Source organism: Scyliorhinus torazame, chromosome 17 (genome assembly GCF_047496885.1).
Source record: "Scyliorhinus torazame isolate Kashiwa2021f chromosome 17, sScyTor2.1, whole genome shotgun sequence".
Lineage (NCBI taxonomy): Eukaryota > Metazoa > Chordata > Chondrichthyes > Carcharhiniformes > Scyliorhinidae > Scyliorhinus > Scyliorhinus torazame.
Window position 1 is genome coordinate 157,882,126 of NC_092723.1, and position 19,174 is coordinate 157,901,299.

The following is a 19,174-nucleotide window of genomic DNA, read 5'->3' on the forward strand; positions in this document are numbered from 1 at the left end:
TCAGCATCCTGATAGCTTTCTCCCCATGTTCATATATTGCCCCTTTTACCCTCCTCAGCTGACCCTCCGCCTTTCCTGTGGAAAGGATCCCAAACTCCATTTGAAGTCTCTAACGCTCCTTCAGGAGCTCCTCATTTGGAAACTCCGCATATCTCCTGTCCACATGTAAGATTTCTCCTACCAACCTGTCCAGCTCCGACCGCTCAGTTTTATCCCGGTGGGCTCGAATCGAAATACATTCCCCTCTAATGACCGCTTTCAGTGCCTCCCAGACCACCCCAGCTGCAGTCTCTCCCATGTCATTGATCTTTATGTACCCCTGAATGGCCTCTCTCACTCGCTCACAGATCTCCTCATCCGCTAAAGCCCTGTATCTGGTCTCCACTGTGGGCGCTGGGACATTCCAGTGTCTGCCTGTAGGTCTATCCAGTATGATGCATGATCTGAGACCACAATTGCTGAGTACTCCGTGTCCTCAACCACTGCTAGCAGTGTTTTATCTAGCACAAAGAAATCTATCCTGGAGTACGCCTTATGTACATGGGAGTAGAATGAATATTCCATGCTCTTTGATGATAGACGTCGTTTTGACAGGTAGATCTCCTCTTCCCGGGGTGAGGAAAGCAGAATATTCGGCGACTGTCATTTCAGACCATGCTCTGCACTTGGTGGACTCGGTTTTAGAGGTGGGCCCTATTCAATGTCTGGCATAGAGGTTGGACGTAGAGCTACTGGCAGATATGGGGTAGTGTGGGCATATTTCGAAGGCTATAGAGGTGTATGTAGGGTTCAATGGGAACGGTCTGTCTCAACTTCCATGCTGTGGGAGACCTTGAAAGCAGTTATCAGAGGGTAGACTATATCATCCAAGGTGCACAGGGATAGGGAGGTAAGAGAAGAGCGCCAAAAGCTAGTTGATGATATTACGGAGGTGCACCGCAAGTATTCGAGTGACCCTGGCAAATAGGAAGGAACTACAGACGCAGTTCAATCTGTTGCCAATGGGTAAGGCTGTGGGTTCCAGCCGCGGCATTCGAGGGGGTCTTTCATGAATATGGGGAGAAGACTAGCCGTCTCCTGGCTCACCAGTTGAGGTGTCAGGTGGCCACCCGGGAGAGCATTCAGGCCAGGGATTCAAGCGGCAAGCTGGTGTCTGCCCCGGATAGAGTAAAAGGTGGGTTTGAGGCTTTCCAGAAGAATCTTCGTCTTGGGGAAGTCTTGGCAGTAATAGGACAGATGCAAACAGGCAAGGCCAGGGGCCGGATGGATTTCCAGTGGAGATTTAGAAGAGGTTTGCTGGGCAGTTGGTCACGTTGCTGGTTGACATGCTTCAGGACTCTCTGGACTGGGAGCTCCCTTCTGGTGACACTGGTGCAGGCACTGATCTATGTGTTGAAAAAAGGTAAGGATCCTGTAGAATATGGTTCATACGGTCCTATTTTGTCGCTGAATGTGGATGCCAAGGTATTGGCTAAGGTGCTAACGATGAGGTTCGAGTCTTGCCTAGAGGGTAATTGGTGAAGATCAGACAGGGTTTGTTAAGGGCCGGCAGTGGTCGTCTAATGTCCGCCGACTGTTAAAATGTAGTTCTCTCCCCGCCGGCGGCGCCAGGTCCCGAAGTGGTGGTGTCTTTGGATACCAAGAAGGCATTTGACAGGGTGGACTGGAAGTAACTGTTTACAGTTTTGGGTTTGGACCAAAGTTTGTTTTGTGGATAGGTCTACTAAATAAGGCCCCTTCGGCTAGTGTGTGTACCGACACTTTAAGCTCGGGGTGCTTTCAATTAGATGGGGAAATGAGACAGGGGTTTCCGATGTCTCCCCATCTATTTGTATTGGCGATCAAACCCCTGGCTATGGCTTTGAGGGCTTCAAAAAAGTGGAAGCAGATAATTGGGGAGGGGCGGTGCAGCATAGGGTGTCCCTATATGCCAACGACTTATTGCTTTGGCTCTTTCTCATGATACAAGTTGAATCTGGGTAAGAATGAATATTTTCTGGTGAATCCCACAGGGAGGGGAGTCAACTTGGGGGGGCTTCCCTTTCGCCTTGCCAGATCATGCTTCAGGTATCTGGGTGTCGGAGTGGCCTGGAACTGGGCCCAGCTCCATAAATTGAACTAGGCCAGTCTGGTGAGCAAGGTCCAGTCAGATCTGCAAAGGTGGGATAAGCTGCCACTGCCCTTGGCGGGCACGTCCAGTCTATCAAAATGAATATTCTTCCACGGTTTTTTATTCAATGTCTTCCAGTCTTTCTCCCTAAATCCAGCTCGAGGTAGCGTTTAGCTCATGACCACGGTGAAGGTGAGCGTCTTTTTACCCAGAAGTGGATGATAGGAGGCTCGGCTAAAACACATATACGAGTTCTGGTCCTGTCCCAAACTAGTGAGTTTTTGGGTCTCCTTCTTTAGCTACCATGTTGGCGATTCTGAAAGTCGAATTGGAGCCCTGTCCTCTAGTTGTCATATTCGGAGTGTCAGACTCGCCGGGGCTGCAGACAGGGACAGAGGCAGCTGTTCTTGCCTTTGCCTCATCGATTGACCGGAGGCGATCTGCTGGGGTGCAGGCCTCCGACCCCATCCAGCACCTTGGCATAGTTAGGAGACCTAATGGAGTTTCTGCACCTGGAGAAGGTCAAATACACTGAGGGGATCGGTCGAGGGGTTCTACCGGAACTGGCAGCTTTTCGTTGTATATTTTAAGGAACAAATCATCGTCAGTTGCTAGAGGGGGCATGAGTTGCGTGGGGTTATATTTTATTCAGTATTTTTTCTTGTCTGTTGTGTCTGTGGAATTGTGCAATTTGGTAAAATTGAAAAAGTTGAAAAAAATGCATTTTTTTTAAAAATGGAGGGTAGGTCATTGATGAAACAGCTGAAGATAGTTGGGTCGAAGACACAACATGACAAACTCCTATAGTGATGCCTTCAAGTTCAGATGATTGGCCTCCAACAATCTCAACCATCTTCCTTTGTACAGGTAGAGAGTTTCCCTCCTGATTCCAACTTATGTCAATTTTGCTTATGTCCATGTTTGGACCAAGATTAGAACAAGATCTGGAGCTGAGCTCTCCAAGCAGAACCCAAATTGAGCACTGGTGAGAAAGGTACTGCTGAGCGAATGCCGCTTCATACCATTGTCTGTGAACCCATTCATCGCTTTGATGACTGAAAGTAGGTTGTTGATGGGGCAGTAATTGGTCAGATTGGATTTATTCTTTTTTTTGTTGACATCATATTTGGATAATTTTCTGATTTGTCAGGATAAATGCCAGTGTTGCAATTTATCTGGAATAGGTTGCCCAGAGGCATGGTTGGTTCTGGAGCTCACATCTTCAGTGGAACAGCCAAAATGTTATCAGGGCCCATAGACCAGGGTGTCTCCAGTACATTCAACCATGTTCAGTTGGACTACTCTCACCTGAGTCACAGAGTTTCACGTTCAAGTCCCACTCCAAGACTTAAAAAATCAAGAATGATACTCCAGTGCAGGACGGAAGGAATGCTGCACAGTCAGGGGTCCCAGGTGGCATGGTAGCACTATGGCTTCACAGGGTTCCCAGGTTCGATTCCCGGCTTGATGCCCTTATCTAACAAAATTTGTCAAACTCTGGCATTAAAATTTCAATTGACCTCCAACCTTTTGGAGTTCCAGATTTCTACCACCCTGTGCTTCCTGATTTAACCCCTGAATGACCTAGCTCTAATGTCAAGATTATCCCTACCTCCTGATTCTGGAATATCCCACAAGGGAAATTGTTTCTTTTCAGTATCTATCCTATTGAATCTTTTTCCCATTTTAAACATTTCACACAGATCACCCCTCAACTAAACTCAAGGGAATCCAAACTAAGATTCTGCAACCTGTCCTCAAAATTCAAGCCAGTGAGCCTGACGTCAGTGGTAGGCAAACTGTTGGAGAAGATACTGAGGGATAGGATCGAATCACATTTGGAAGAAAATAGACTTATCAGCGATAGGCAGCATGGTTTTGTGCAGGGAAGGTCATGTCTTACAAACCTAATAGAATTCTTTGAGGAAGTGACAACGTTAATTGATGAGGGAAGGGCTGTAGATGTCATATACATGGACTTCAGTAAGGCGTTTGATAAAGTTTCCCATGGCAGGTTGATGGAAAAAGTGAAGTCGTATGGGGTTCAGGGTGTACTAGCTAGCTGGATAAAGAACTGGCTGGGCAACAGGAGACAGAGAGTAGTGGTGGAAGGGAGTGTCTCAAAATGGAGAAAGGTGACTAGTGATGTTCCACAGGGATCCGTGCTCGGACCACTGTTATTTGTGATATACATAAATGATCTGGACGAAGGTATAGGTGGCCTGATTAGCATGTTTGCAGATGATACTAAGATTGGTGGAGTTGCAGATAGCGAGGAGGACTGTCAGAGAATACAGCAAAATATAAATAGATTGGAGAGTTGGGCAGAGGAATGGCAGATGGAGTTCAATCCAGGCAAATGCGAGGTGATGCATTTTGGAAGATCAAATTCAAGAGCGGACTATACGGTCAATGGAAGAGTCCTGGGGAAAATTGATGTACAGAGAGATCTGGGAGTTCAGGTCCATTGTACCCTGAAGGTGGCCACGCAGGTCGATAGAGTGGTCAAGAAGGCATACAGCATGCTTGCCTTCATCGGACGGGGTATTGAGTACAAGACTCGGCAGGTCATATTACAGTTGTATAGGACTTTGGTTAGGCCACATTTGGAATACTACATGCAGTTCTGGTCGCCACATTACTAGAAGGATGTGGATGCTTTAGAGAGGGTGCAGAGGAGGTTCACCAGGATGTTGCCTGGTAAGGAGGGTGCTAGCTATGAAGAAAGGTTGAGTAGATTAGGATTGTTTTCTTTGGAAAGACGGAGGTTGAGGGGGGACCTAAGTGAGGTCTACAAAATTATGAGAGGTATGGACAGGGTGGATAGCAACAAGCTTTTTCCAAGAGTGGGGGTGTCAATTACAAGGGGTCACGATTTCAAGGCGAGAGGGGGAAAGTTTAAGGGAGATGTGCGTGGAATGTTTTTTACGCAGAGGGTGGTGGGTGCCTGGAACGCTTTGCCAGCGGAGGTGGTAGAGGCGGGCACAGTAGCATCATTCAAGATGCATCTAGACAGATATATGAACGGGCGGGGAACAGAGGGAAGTAGATCCTTGGAAAATAGGTGACAGGTTTAGATAAAGGATCTGGATCGGCGCAGGCTGGGAGGGCCGAAGGGCCTGTTCCTGTGCTGTAATTTTCTTTGTTCTTTAAATCTTGGTCACATTCTAGTGAATCTGCGTTGTATCATCTCCAGGGCCAATACATTATTCTTAAATTGCAATGCCCAGAACTGAATGCTTTCACTCCCAGATTAATCAAGGAATCTGCATACTTGAGGATCTGACCAAGGTTCTGTATAACTAAAGCATCACACATCCTTCAGATTCCTCATGATTATAAAGTAGATAGTCAATGATTGTGAAGTGAGCATATAATGGTGTTTCTTGATTGGCTCAGTGATTCAGTGAGGATTGCAGGGGTGTATATCTGGGCAGCACAGTAGGTAATTTGGACATTCTGAATTCTCCCTGTGTATCCGAACAGGTGCTGGAATGAAAATCGCTTATTGTCACAAGTAGGCTTCAATGAAGTTACTGTGAAAAGCCCCTAGTCGCCACATTCCGGCGCCTATTCGGGTGTGGCTTTTCACAGTAACTTCATTGCACTGTTAATGTAAGCCTACTTGTGACAATAAAGATTATCTTTCAGATGGGACTTTAAACCAAGGACCCATCTACCTACTCAGGTGGAAGATCCCATAGCACTATTTTGGATAAGAGAGGTGGAGTTATCTTATTTCTCAAACGGTTCACTGTCACATTGTTTGTGGGACTTTGCTCTGCAGTTAGCTCCTGTGTTTCCTACATTATAACAGTGACTATACTTCAAAAGTACTCCATTAGCTGTAAAGCAGTTCGAGACTCTATTGATCATGCAAAGCCTTATACAAATGCAATACTTTTTTTTTCTTGATATCCTGTGGAGCAAATCGAAATGGCTGAAGACTGGCACCTGTGATGGTGAAAACCTCAGAGGAGTAGGCGGAGGTGGATCATACACACAGCACTTCTGGCTGAAGATAGCTGCAAAGCCTTTGGCCTTATCTTTTGCACTCAGATGTGGGGCTCTGCCAGCATTGAGAATGGGGATATTCATGGGGCCCTCTCTCCTCCATTAGTTGTTCAATTGTCCACCACATTTAAAAAATTTTTAATTTAGTGTACCCAATTCATTTTTTCCAATTAAGGGCCAATTTAGCGTGGCCAATCCACCTACCCTGCACATCTTTGGGTTGTGGGGGGTGAGACCCACGCAAACACGGGGAGAAAGTGCAAACTCCACACGGTCAGTGACCCAGAGCCAGGATCGAACCTGGGACCTAGGCGCCGTGAGGCAACAGGGCTAACCCACTGTGCCACGTGCTGCCCTATTGTCCACCACATTTGATCGGATTTGTTCAGGTGAGATCAATTGGTTCTGTCAATAATATACTGCTTCTGTTGTTTAGCATGCATATAATCCTATGTTACAGCTTCATCATGCTGGTTCCTCATTTTTAAATCTGCTTGCTCCTTAATAATAATCTTTATTGTCACAAGTAGGCTTACATTAACACTGCAAAGAAGTCACTGTGAAAATCCCCTAGTCGCCACATTTCGGCGCCAGTTCGGGTTCACAGAGGGAGAATTCAGAATATCCAAATTACCCAATGGTAATTTTGGGACTTGTGGGAGGAAACTGGAGCACCTGGAGGAAACCACGCAGACACAGGGAGAACGTGCAGGCTCTGCACAGACCGTGACCCAAGCCGGGAATCGAACCTGGGACCCTGGCGGGTTAAGCAACAGTGCTAACTACTGTGCTACCATGCTGACTGAAAAACAGCGAAGATATAACTCATCTGCAAATGAGGAACGTTCATAATGTTTCTGCTCCTGGCATGTTCTCCCTCATTCTTCATTGAATCAGGGTTCGATCCCTGGCTTGATAGCAAGGGTTGAATGAGGGATATGCTATCCACGAGGTTAAAGATTGTGGTGGAGTACAAGTCTGCTGCTCATGATCCAAAACCCCTCATCGATGCCCAGTTTTGAGCTCCTGGACTTGTTTTGAATCTATCCTATGTAGCATAGTGGTAGTGCCATAAAACATGATGGAGGGTGTTCTCAATACGGACAGACGTTCAATGCGGACAGAGCCCGTGCCCTCAATGCGGACAGAGCCCGTGCCCTCAATGCGGACAGAGCCCGTGCCCTCAATGCGGACAGAGCCCGTGCCCTCAATGCGGACAGAGCCCGTGCCCTCAATGCGGACAGAGCCCGTGCCCTCAATGCGGACAGAGCCCGTGCCCTCAATGCGGACAGAGCCCGTGCCCTCAATGCGGACAGAGCCCGTGCCCTCAATGCGGACAGAGCCCGTGCCCTCAATGCGGACAGAGCCCGTGCCCTCAATGCGGACAGAGCCCGTGCCCTCAATGCGGACAGAGCCCGTGCCCTCAATGCGGGCAGAGCCCGTGCCCTCAATGCGGACAGAGCCCGTGTCCTCAATGCGGACAGAGCCCGTGTCCTCAATGCGGACAGAGCCCGTGTGCTCAATGCGGACAGAGCCCGTGTGCTCAATGCGGACAGAGCCCGTGTCCTCAATGCGGACAGAGCCCGTGTCCTCAATGCGGACAGAGCCCGTGTCCTCAATGCGGACAGAGCCAGTGTCCTCAATGCGGACAGAGCCCGTGTGCTCAATACGGACAGACCTTGTCTCCATAAGGACTGTGGGGTGGTCACTCTGCCAAAGACTTTCATGGACAAATGCATCTGTGACAGGTAGATTTGTGAGGACAAGATCAATGACCTTCCTTCCATCATAAGAATGTAAGTCTTCCGGTTGCGGCTATGCGGAGCTGAGACGCACAATTCGGCAGCTCCCGCTACCATGGACTTTCGGGCTCGTTAGAAGAGCCCCAACGGAACTTTTTTTGATACCAACTCGTGGGGAAGGTAAGAGGGAGGTCCCCCTCCAACTTTTATGAAACGGACTCGAAGTGTAACGGCCACAAAAGTGGCATTGGAGCAACGGGAAAAAACGACAAAATGGCGGCGGCCAGAGACAAAGTGGAGCTGCAGGAGTTTATCAAGCACTGCTTCGAGGAGCAGCACGAGGAGATGCGCAAGGAAATGCTGGTGCCTATGCTTTCAGCAATCGAAGGACGAGGGATCACCCAGAAGGCCCACGAGGTTCAGATCCAGGAGGTACAAAAAAGAGTTGGTCAGAACGAGGACGAGATCTCGGGCCTGGTGGTGACAGTGGAGCAGAACGAGGCGCTACACAGGAGGTGGGCGAGAAGACTCGAAGACCTGGAGAACAGGTCGAGGAGAAAGAATCTGCGGATCCTGGGTCTCCCTGAAGGAGCGGAGGGGGCTGATGCCGGGGCATACGCGAGCACGATGCTCGGGGCGATGATGGGCGCGGAGGCCCCTTCGAGGTCGCTGGAGTTGGACGGGGCACACCGGGTGCTGGCGAGGAGGCCCCAGGCAAATGAGCCGCCAAGGGCGATGGTGGTGAGGTTCCACCGGTTCACGGACAGAGAGTGGGTCCTGAAATGGGCCAAGAAGGAGCGGAGCAGTAAGTGGGACAATGCAAAGATCCGAATATACCCGGACTGGAGCACGGAGGTTGCAAAGCGGAGAGCGGGTTTCAACTGGGCCAAAGCGGTGTTGCACCGGAAAGAAGTGAAATTCGGAATGTTGCAGCCAGCGCAACTGTGGGTCACATACAAGGGCCAATACTACTACTTCGAAACGCCTGAAGAGGCGTGGACATTTATACAAACCGAAAAGTTGGACTCTAACTGAGAGTTTGTGAGGGTGGGGGGTATACTTGAGGTTTGATGTGTGATGGTTGTTGTATATAGGGGGTCAATCACAATCATGCGCAGGAAATGTTACATGGGCTGGGGGAGAGGGACAAGGCCGCGACAGGAGCTGCGCCAGAGGGGGCGGAGCGGGCATTGGAAAGCGCAGGGTTTTTGTTTTTCCCGCGTGCGGGGAGAAAGGTAGGAGGGGGAACTCCCATACGGGGAGGTCAAGGTGGGATAGCGGGGGTAGCCGGGGTCAGCTGACTTACGGGAGTGACATGGGGGGAGCAAAAAAGCTAGACAGGGGTCTAGCGGGGGGAGGGAAGGGGGGGAAAAAGGGTTGCTGCTGCACTGGCCGAAAGGGAATGGGACATAGAAGAGGTGGTCGGGACGGGGGGGGGTCCCCCGTCTGGGGGACTGGAGGGTGAGGGAGGCGTGGACACGGGACTGGCCCAGAAAAGGAGATGGCTAGTCCGGGGAGGGGGGGGGGGGGGGATGGGAAAGCGGGTGTCATTTGAGGCCAAGACTATTGTAGTGGACAATGGAGGACGATATGTAATGGTGAGTGGTAGGCTGCAAGGGACGTAGGTGGTGTTGGGAAACGTATACGCCCTGAACTGGGATGATGCAGGATTCATGAAGCGCATGTTGGGGCGCATTCCGGACCTGGAGATAGGAGGCCTGATAATGGGAGGGGACTTCAATACAGTGTTGGATCCAGCACTGGACCGCTCCAAATTAAGGACTGGAAAGAGGCCGGCGGCAGCCAAGGTGCTCAGGGGGTTTATGGATCAGATGGGGGGAGTGGACCCATGGCGGTTTGCAAGGCTGCAGGCCAGGGAATTTTCTTTCTTCTCCCACGTACACAAAGCCTACTCCCGGATAGATTTTTTTGTTCTGGGCAGGGGGCTCATCCTGAGGGTGGAGGGGACGGAGTATTCGGCCATAGCCGTTTCGGACCATGCCCCGCACTGGGTGGAACTGGCGCTGGGAGAGGAGAGGGAGCAACGCCCGCTGCGGCGGCTGGATGTGGGACTGCTGGCGGCCGAGGTGGTGTGTGGGAAGGTGAGGGGGTGTATCGAAAGGTACTTGGAGGCCAATGACAATGGGGAGGTGCGGGTGGGGGTGGTATGGGAGGCGTTGAAGGCGGTGATCATGGGAGAGCTAATCTCCATTAGGGCTCATAGGGAGAAGACAGAGGGCATGGAAAGGGAGAGGTTAGTGGGGGAGATTTTGAGAGTGGACAGGAGATACGCAGAGGCCCCGGAGGAAAGATTACTTGGGGAAAGACGACGGCTCTAGACGGAGTTTGACCTGTTGACCACAGGGAAGGCGGAGGCACAGTGGAGGAAAGCGCAGGGGGCGGTCTACGAGTATGGGGAAAAGGCTAGTCGGATGCTGGCACACCAGAGGATGGCAGCGAGGGAAATAGGGGGAGTCAAGGATGGAAGGGGACGGTTCGGAGTGCGACGAAAATAAACGAGGTATTTAAGGCCTTCTATGAAGAGCTGTACAGATCCCAGCCCCCAGCGGGGGAAGAGGGGACGAGACGATTCCTAGACCAACTGAGATTCCTGAGGGTGGAAGAGCAGGAGGTGGCTGGCTTGGGGGCACCAATTGGGTTGGAGGAGCTGAGCAAGGGTTTGGGGTGTATGAGGGGGCGGCATGGAAGAGGATGGAGATGGCGGCCTGTAAAGGAACAAGCCTGGGGGCGCTGGTGACGGCACCGCTGCCGCTCTCGCCGACAAAGTATACCACGAGCCCAGTGGTGGCGGCAACGTTAAGGATCTGGGGCCAGTGGAGACAGCACCGGGGCGCAATGGGAGCATCAGGTATGGTCCCCGATCAGAGGTAACCACCAGTTTGTTCCGGGGAAGATGGACCAGGGGTTCCAGAGCTGGCATCGGGCGGAGATCAGAAGAATGGGGCACCTGTTCATTGACGGGACGTTTGCGAGCTTAGGGGCACTGGAGAAGTTCGAGTTACCCCCGGGAAATGCCTTTAGATATATGCAGGTGAGGGCTTTTGTGAGGAGACAGGTGAGGGAATTCCCGTTGCTCCCGGCACAAGAAATTCAAGACAGGGTGATCTCGGGTGCATGGGTCGGGGAGGGCAAGGTGTCGGCAATACACCAGGAGATGAAAGAAGAGGGGGAAGCGCCGGTAGAAGAGTTGAAGGGTAAATGGGAGGAGGAGCTGGGGGAGGAGATCGAGGAAGGTCTGTGGGCTGATGCCCTGGGTAGGGTTAATTCCTCCTCCTCGTGTGCCAGGCTCAGCCTGATACAATTTAAGGTGGTTCACAGAGCTCACTTGACGGGGGCGAGGTTGAGCAGGTTCTTTGGGGTAGAGGACAGATGTGGAAGGTGCTCAGGGAGCCCGGCGAACCATGTCCATATGTTTTGGTCATGCCCGGCACTGGAGGGGTTCTGGAGAGGAGTGGCGGGAGCAATATCTCAAGTGGTGAAAGTCCGGGTCAAGCCAAGCTGGGGGCTAGCAATATTCGGAGTAGTGGATGAACCGGGAGTGCAGGAGGCGAAAGAGGCCGGTATTCTGGCCTTTGCGTCCCTAGTAGCCCGGCGAAGGATCTTGCTAATGTGGAAGGAGGCGAAGCTCCCCAGCGTGGAGGCCTGGTTAAACGATATGGCTGGGTTCATAGAGTTGGAGAGGATTAAGTTCGCCTTAAGAGGGTCTGCGCAGGGGGTTCTACAGGCTGTGGCAACCGTTCCTAGACTATCTCGCGGAGCGTTAGAGGAAGGACGGTCAGCAGCAGCTGCAACCTGGGGGGGGGGGGGGGGGGGGGGGGGGGGGAAAGAGAGAGAGAGAGAGAGAGAGAGAGAGAGAGCTGCCTGGGGGGGGGGGGGGGATGAGCAAGAGATAACATGAAGAGTCGGGGAAACTGGCACGTACGGGAGAGAGCCAGTGTACAAAGCTATGTAAATATACTATTTTGCCACGTATATATCTTGCTCTGCGCGATTTCTCATTTCTTTTTTTTTGTTACGTGTGGGGGGGGGGGGGTTATTGTTTGTAAGGGAGAAAAATTGTGTTAAAAACTTTAATATATTTAAAAAAAAAGAATGTAAGTAGAAATGTCCGCTGTTGATTGCAGTGTTCAGTTCACCCGCAGCTCTGCAGATAACAAGACGTCTGTGTCCACAAGCAGCAACATCTGGACACCCTTCAGGCTTGGGGTGATAAGTGAAAGGAACATTCATACCATTGAAGTGCCAGGCAATACCATTGCCAATAAGATTGAATCGAACAACCTTACAATACCATTGCCAATAAGATTGAATCGAACAACCTTACTTTGACATTTTACTGCATTGCCATCACTGAATCCCCCCAGCAACATCCAGAGGGCTTACCATTTGTTAGACAAGTGGCAGCCCACCCACCATTTGCTAACTGTGACTGCAATGCATGTATCATCTGCAAGATGCACTGCAGCAACCTATTAAGGCTTCTGTGACAACACCTACCAAACATACAATCTCTACTGCCTCAAAGGAAAAAGGCAGCAGATAGATGTGAATTACTTCCCACTTGCCTGGTTGAATCCACTTATACTCAACAAGTTCAATAAATCACAAGTCAAAGCAGACCGCTTGATCAGCATCCCACTGTCCATCGGTACACAGTGGCAGCAATGTGTACCATCCATAAGATGCACTACTGCAACTCGCCAACATTTATCAACAGCATCTTCCAAATCTCATAATCTGAACCACCTAAAAGAATAAGGGTAGTAGACCTGTGCGAATACCACCACTTACAAATTCCCCTCCAAGCCACACAGCATCTTGACACAAAAATAGAATGCTCTCCCTTCATTATTTCTGTTTCGAAACCCTGGAATTCCTTACTTAAATGTGGGTGCATTTTATCACATAGGCTGCTGTGATGCAAAAAGGTGGCTCATCACCACCTTCTCAAGGGCAATTAGTGATGGACAATAAATGCTGGTCTTACCAGCATTCATTCCATGAATGGCTAAAAAGAAGGGTACTATGCCAGCTTTGGCATTTTTAAAATGAGGACAGAATTTTTTTTAGAAATGGAGAAACAAACGTGTTTCTCATTAAATGTTACAAGTTGTCCCCATCGTGAATAAACTGTTGGAAGATATTAGTCAACACTAAATGCTGCTGACTCTGATACAATGGAGGAAAAATATGTGTTAGCATACACTTAATTTCATCTTTTTGTTAAAGCCATGCAACTGCTAGTTTATCACTGTTCTTACCCAAAGGGTTAGGCCTCATTGACTGGTGGACTTGAGGCTGTGTAGGCTGTTGGCCTTGTACCTGAGGCTGTGGCTGCGTTTGTGGCTGATTACCATAGGGCAGTCCAAGTGCGGCATATGCTCTCTGCATTGAGCTGGGATCGATAGGGTTCGAATTAGTGGATGTGCCCTGCGGACCACTTCCAACTGCACCCACTGTGTTTGGTAACCCACTCGGCAGAGAACCCAATAGAGCTGTAAAATTAGATACAGTACATTTGTATTAAAATTACTGACCAGTCATTACACAACACTTATACACATACTTACTTTACTTTAATATAGTCAGTTTGCAAGAACATCTTATACAGTGAAATGTAATAAAAGTTGATAACGCGTCAATCAATGATTTTTCACAGTTAAGTTGTTTTTGTGGAGGAGTACATTTCACATACAAATTTTCTGATGTTAACCTGACACCTAAATGACAAACATCTGCGTGCTATCACTAACCCAAGTGAAACACAGACATGAAAAGCTTTTTTTTATATTATCATGGTAGACGGGCACTTTTTGAACCTTGCTATAGTGATGAATTAAAATGAACTCACTTCCTCTTGGTTATTTCCACGCAATGTATTTGGCTAATTCTGAGCCTCCTATATTCCTTTGAAGAATGAGATAGGCAGTTTCAGAAGAAAATGAAAAAAACTGCTTCTCTTTCCTAATATTTGAGGAAAAATATTTCAACTGGTCTGTTACTGTGGCGTTTCCAAGGTAATTCTCCAGTTTAATTGTCAATAAAGAACACTGCAGCAGAATCTGATTTGGTGTCAGTTTTGGATGCAAATGAGTCAAGAATACTCGATACATGAAGGATCAAAGATGCAAAGTTGAGTAAGTCAGATGCCATTTAATCAATCATAAGGGCTCCATCTGGATTAGGAGTATCCAAAATTCTGTCTTTATGGTGCTTGTGGGCTGCATTTAAATTTTAAATGCATGTTCCTATAAATTTGTGCAGGTCTCAATATTCTGATTTAGGATTTTTTCAATGATGGAGTAGCTGTGTCAAAAATGGCACTTTTCAAATGTCAAGGGTCAAGAAATTTAACAGGATAATCCAGAAAGAAAACAAGAGAAGCGTGAAAATTCCAAAGTTACCTGCACTCGAGGGAGGGAAGGAAAGGAAAGGAAGGAAGATGGGTGGCAGTGTTGATTAAGGATAACATTAACTCTGAAAAAGGATGCCCTTGATGGGTGAAGGACAGAATCTATGTGGTTAGAGCGAAGAAATACCATCATACCACTAAGTGTATGCCACAAGCCATCAACTTTTTAAATTATTTGTTCAGGGGTTGTGAGCATCATTGGCTGGGCATGCATTTATTGCCCATCCCTAACTGCCCTTGAACTGAGTGGTTTGCTATCCCATTTCAGAAGGTATGCAAGGCACTTAAGGTGACTCTGGAGTTTGACGACTCTGTGAGCTCTCTCACATCGATCCTCTTCCTACATCTCTTATAACCGTACTAACTTTTTAGAAATTTAATTCTAACACTATCACTATCTCTATCTCTAACCTTTCTCTTTTATGTTCCCTTGCAGGTCTGAAGATCCTCCCAGATATGGGCCGGCCCAGATGACCGAACCGACAGGACTCCTCCAATGATCCCCCCTGGCCTCGACCTGGAAGCAGATGGCCCCAACCTCGCGAAGTACCCGACCAGGCCCCCAGAGCACTCGAACCAGCATGGGAAGCGATGCCAGTCCCCGGAGCGCCCGATCCAGCTCCCGGAACGCCCGACCCCACCTCGACCATGAGACGGGGCCCGACCAGACGCAGAGTGGCCCGACCGGGAGAGGTCCGCCCAGCCCCCCGAGTTACTGGCAGATGAAGGAAAGGAGGAGAATCCACTTGGAGGCCCGACCTGGCAACCAATGCTGGAACTGAACACGGGACCTGGCCGAACCTGACCCAGGAAGATCCTACCTGCAACCCAAACCTGGACTAAAGACCCCCAAAATGGCACACGCAAGGACCCGAACGCAGTGAAAGGTAGGCCCATCCTTGCGGAACCCTGGAGCTCGATCGGATCATGAACATGCCCCTGGTGAGTCCGAAATCGCAACAGTACCCAGGAACCTGCTAGGCGTGACCCTGAAACCATAACACTTACCTTCCACAAGGTCAGACTTCTCCCATCAGATCCCGGAACCATCCAGAAGCAGCCATCGAGCGAGGAAGTGAGGGAACGCGACGGTCTACAAGTGAGACTAAAACAATGTGGTTTCAAGTCTCCTCTCCCCAGCATACTCCTGGCAAACATCCAATGGATCGAAAACAAGCTGGACGAGCTTAATGCTAGACTTACCTCTCAGAGGAAAGTAAGAGACTGCTGTGTGCTCTGTTTCATGGAGACATGGCGCTCATCCCCTTTCCTCACTGGACTGTGTCATACAACTTGATGGCTTCTCAATACACCGGCTGGACCACACATACTACCTTCCATAGGTGTTGACTTCTAACATTATCTCGCCGGTCTATACCCCAACCCAGGAGGAAGTGAAGAAGGTGCTTGATGAATTGTACACCTCTACAAATAACAGTGAAACAAAATACCCAGAGGCCTTGTTCATCATGGCCGAGGTCTTCAACCAAGCCCACCTCAAGAGTATACTGCCAAAATTCCACCAACACATCTCCTGTCCCACCAGGGGCGCCAACATCCTTGACCACTGTTACACAAACATCGATCCATCCCCCGACTGCACTTTGGAAAATCGGACCATTCGACGGTGCTCCTTCTCCCGGCATACAAACAGAAACTTAAGCAGGAGAATCCGATTAAGAAGGTTGTGCAATGCTGGTCCGAGGCAACAGAAGACCTCCTACTCGATTGCTTGGATTCGTGGACTGGTCCATATTCAAGAACTCAGCGGCCAACCTAAATGAGTATGCCACCATCACAGACTTCATCAGCAAGTGTGTGGTAGATTGCGTGACAAAGGTGGTAATACGTACGTTCCCCAACCAGAAACCATGGTTTAATCGGGAGATTCACTCCCTACTGAAGGCCAGGTCTGAGGCGTTCAAGACAGGTGACCCTGACCTATACAAGAAATCCAGGTACGGCCTCCGCAAAGCCATCAGGACGCCAAGAGACAATACCAGACTAAGCTAGAGTCACAGACTAACGACACGGACTCTCGTCGGTTGTGGCAAGGCTTAAACAACAAAGCAAAGCAGAGTAGAATCTCCGGTAACAGCCCACTCCTTCCTGATGAACTCAATGCATTCTATGCTCAGTTCGAGCAGGAAACCATCAAACCGTTTGTCATCTGCCCCGGGAGCCTCGGACACACCCATACCTACCGTCACAGCTTTCAAAGTCAGATATGCCTTCTTGAAAGTGAACCCTCGGAAAGCAACCAGTCCTGACGGATTCCCAGGTCGTGCTCTCAGATCCTGCATAATCAAAGTCCCCTCCCACTCGGATGATTCTCTCTTCCAACTTCTTCCATCGGGCAGGAGATACAAAAGTCTGAGAACACACACTAACAGGTTCAGCTTTGACAAAGAGTCATCGGACCCGAAACGTTAGCTCTTTTGTCTCCCCACAGATGCTGCCAGACTTGCTGACATTTTCCAGCATTTTCTCTTAGGTTCAAAAACAGCTTCTTCCCCGCTGTTACCAGACTCCTGAATGACTCTCTTATGGACTGAACTGATCTCCTCACGCATCTTCACTACTGAGTAGTACTGCACTCCATATGCTCCCCTGATGTCTGTGCTTATGTATTTACATTGCGTTTTTATGTATGTCCTATGTTTTTTCATGTATGGTACGATTTGTCTGGACTGTATGCAGAACAATACTTTTCAATGTACCTCGGTACACGCGACAATAAATCAAGTCAATCAATCGTCAACTACATTGCTGTGGGTCTGAACTCACATTTAGGAAAGGCTGGGTTAAGAGTGGCGGATTTTTCCTTCCCCAAAGGAACCAGGTGGGTTTTTGTGACAATTGGCCATGGGATCATGGTCATCATTAGACTTTTAATTTCAGATTATTTTCTTAAAATTCAAATTTTACCATCTGCCCTAGTGGGATTTGAACCTGGGTCCCACAGAATATTACCCTACCCCACTGCCTCCTCCAATGGGAAAGATATAGGGGAACAAATATAGGGGAGGTGCAAACACAAATTATAATGGGAGACTTCAATTATTTTATTATGGCCTGGGATATTGTCAAGTGCAGAGGGATAGAAAGAGTGTTTAAAGTATGTTCAAGAGGGACTTCCGGGTGCGGCGATGACCAGCTGAGTCGCACGTTTCGGCAGCTCCCGGTGAAACGGACTTTTGGGCTCTTGATAGGAGCCCCAACGGCAATTTTAACGGCTAAAAACACCGTGCGGTAAACCAGAAGGGAATTCCCCCTGGACACGGATGGAAAAAGGAGAGGAAAGTGGCCGGATTGCAGCGGATCCTTTGGAACAGCGGCAAGGAAGGCAAGCAAAAACCAAGATGGCGTCGGAAGGTGGCAGTTTCACATGGGGCCCTGAACAACAAGAGTTCTTGAAATGCTGCGTGGAAGAGATAAAAAAGGAAATGAAGAAAGAGCTGTTGGCCCCGATACTACAGGCGATTGAAGGGCTAAAGGAGGAACAAAAGACCCAGGAGCGGGAGCTTCGGGTCGTGAAGGCGAAGGCAGCCGAGAATGAGGACGATATACAGGGCCTGGTGGTGAAGACGGAGATACAGGAGGCACATCAGAAACGATGTGTGGAGAGGTTGGAGGCACTGGAAAACAACGCAAAGAGGAACAACCTGAGGATTCTTGGTCTTCCTGAAGGTGTGGAGGGTGCGGACGTCGGGGCATATGTGAGCACGATGCTGCACTCATTAATGGGAGCGGAGGCCCCGGCGGGTCCGTTGGAGGTGGAGGGAGCATACCGAGTTATGGCGCGAGGACCGAGAGCAGGAGAAACTCCCAGAGCCATAGTGGTTAGATTCCTCCGTTTTAAGGATAGAGAAATGGTCCTTAGATGGGCGAAGAAAACTCGGAGCAGTAAATGGGAGAACGCGGTGATCCGCGTTTATCAAGACTGGAGTGCGGAGGTGGCGAGAAGGAGGGCGAGCTTTAATCGGGCCAAGGCGGTGCTTCATAAAAGGAAGATAAAATTTGGAATGCTGCAACCGGCAAGACTGTGGGTCACATATCAAGGGAGGCACCACTACTTTGAGACGGCGGATGAAGCGTGGACTTTTATTGTAGAAGAAAAACTGGAATGAGTGGATTATTAAAAAGAACGTTTGGACAAAGTGGTGGGGCGAATGGGGGGGGCGAAGAGGGGTTTTATGTTCTAATCCTGCGGTGTGGTAACTTTTCTCTCTCCCACAGGGGGTGATGGGGGGGGGGGGGAGGTGGGGAGGGAGAGGAGATGGGGCGTTGGCCATGGGGGGCGGGGCCAAGGGAGAAGCGCGGGCTTGGCTCCCGCGCTATGATAATTATGGCAGGAATAGAGAAGCAGGAAGGAGGGGGCGTCGCACGGTGCGAGCCGTGGTCACGGGGGGAAGCCGAGGTCAGCCAGAGTTTGCTGACTTCTGGGAGCAACATGGGGAATTACTGGGTTGCTGCTGCTGGGGAAAGGGGGGAGCGGGTACGGGAGAGGATGGGCGGGGGGGCACCGCCTGGGGGAGATACAGCTGCGTGGGAACTGGGTGAGAAGCTGGAAAAAGATGATGGCTAATCGGCAAGGGGGGGGTGGGAAGCCCCCCAACTCGGCTGATCACGTGGAACGTGAGAGGGCTCAACGGGCCGATAGAGGGCACGGGTACTCGCACACCTTAAGAAACTTAAAGCAGATGTGGTTATGTTACAGGAAACGCACCTGAAACTGATAGACCAGGTTAGGCTGCGCAAAGGATGGGTGGGGCAGGTGTTCCATTCGGGGCTAGATGCGAAAAACAGGGGGGTGGCTATATTAGTGGGGAAGCGGGTAATGTTCGAGGCAAAGACTATAGTGGCGGATAACGG

General features: G+C 49.7%; 1 protein-coding gene across 15 annotated transcripts in view; it reads right to left on the reverse strand.

The window, feature by feature from the left end:
• crebbpb (CREB binding protein b) overlaps positions 1 to 19,174 on the reverse strand; it is a 279,436-nt gene that overhangs the window by 178,153 nt on the left and 82,109 nt on the right. For all 15 annotated transcript variants that reach the window (XM_072481408.1, XM_072481399.1, XM_072481406.1 and 12 more), the window contains exon 6: positions 13,149 to 13,382. In XM_072481408.1, the coding sequence (XP_072337509.1) occupies positions 13,149 to 13,382 (234 nt within the window). The remainder of the gene's footprint in view (positions 1 to 13,148; positions 13,383 to 19,174) is intronic.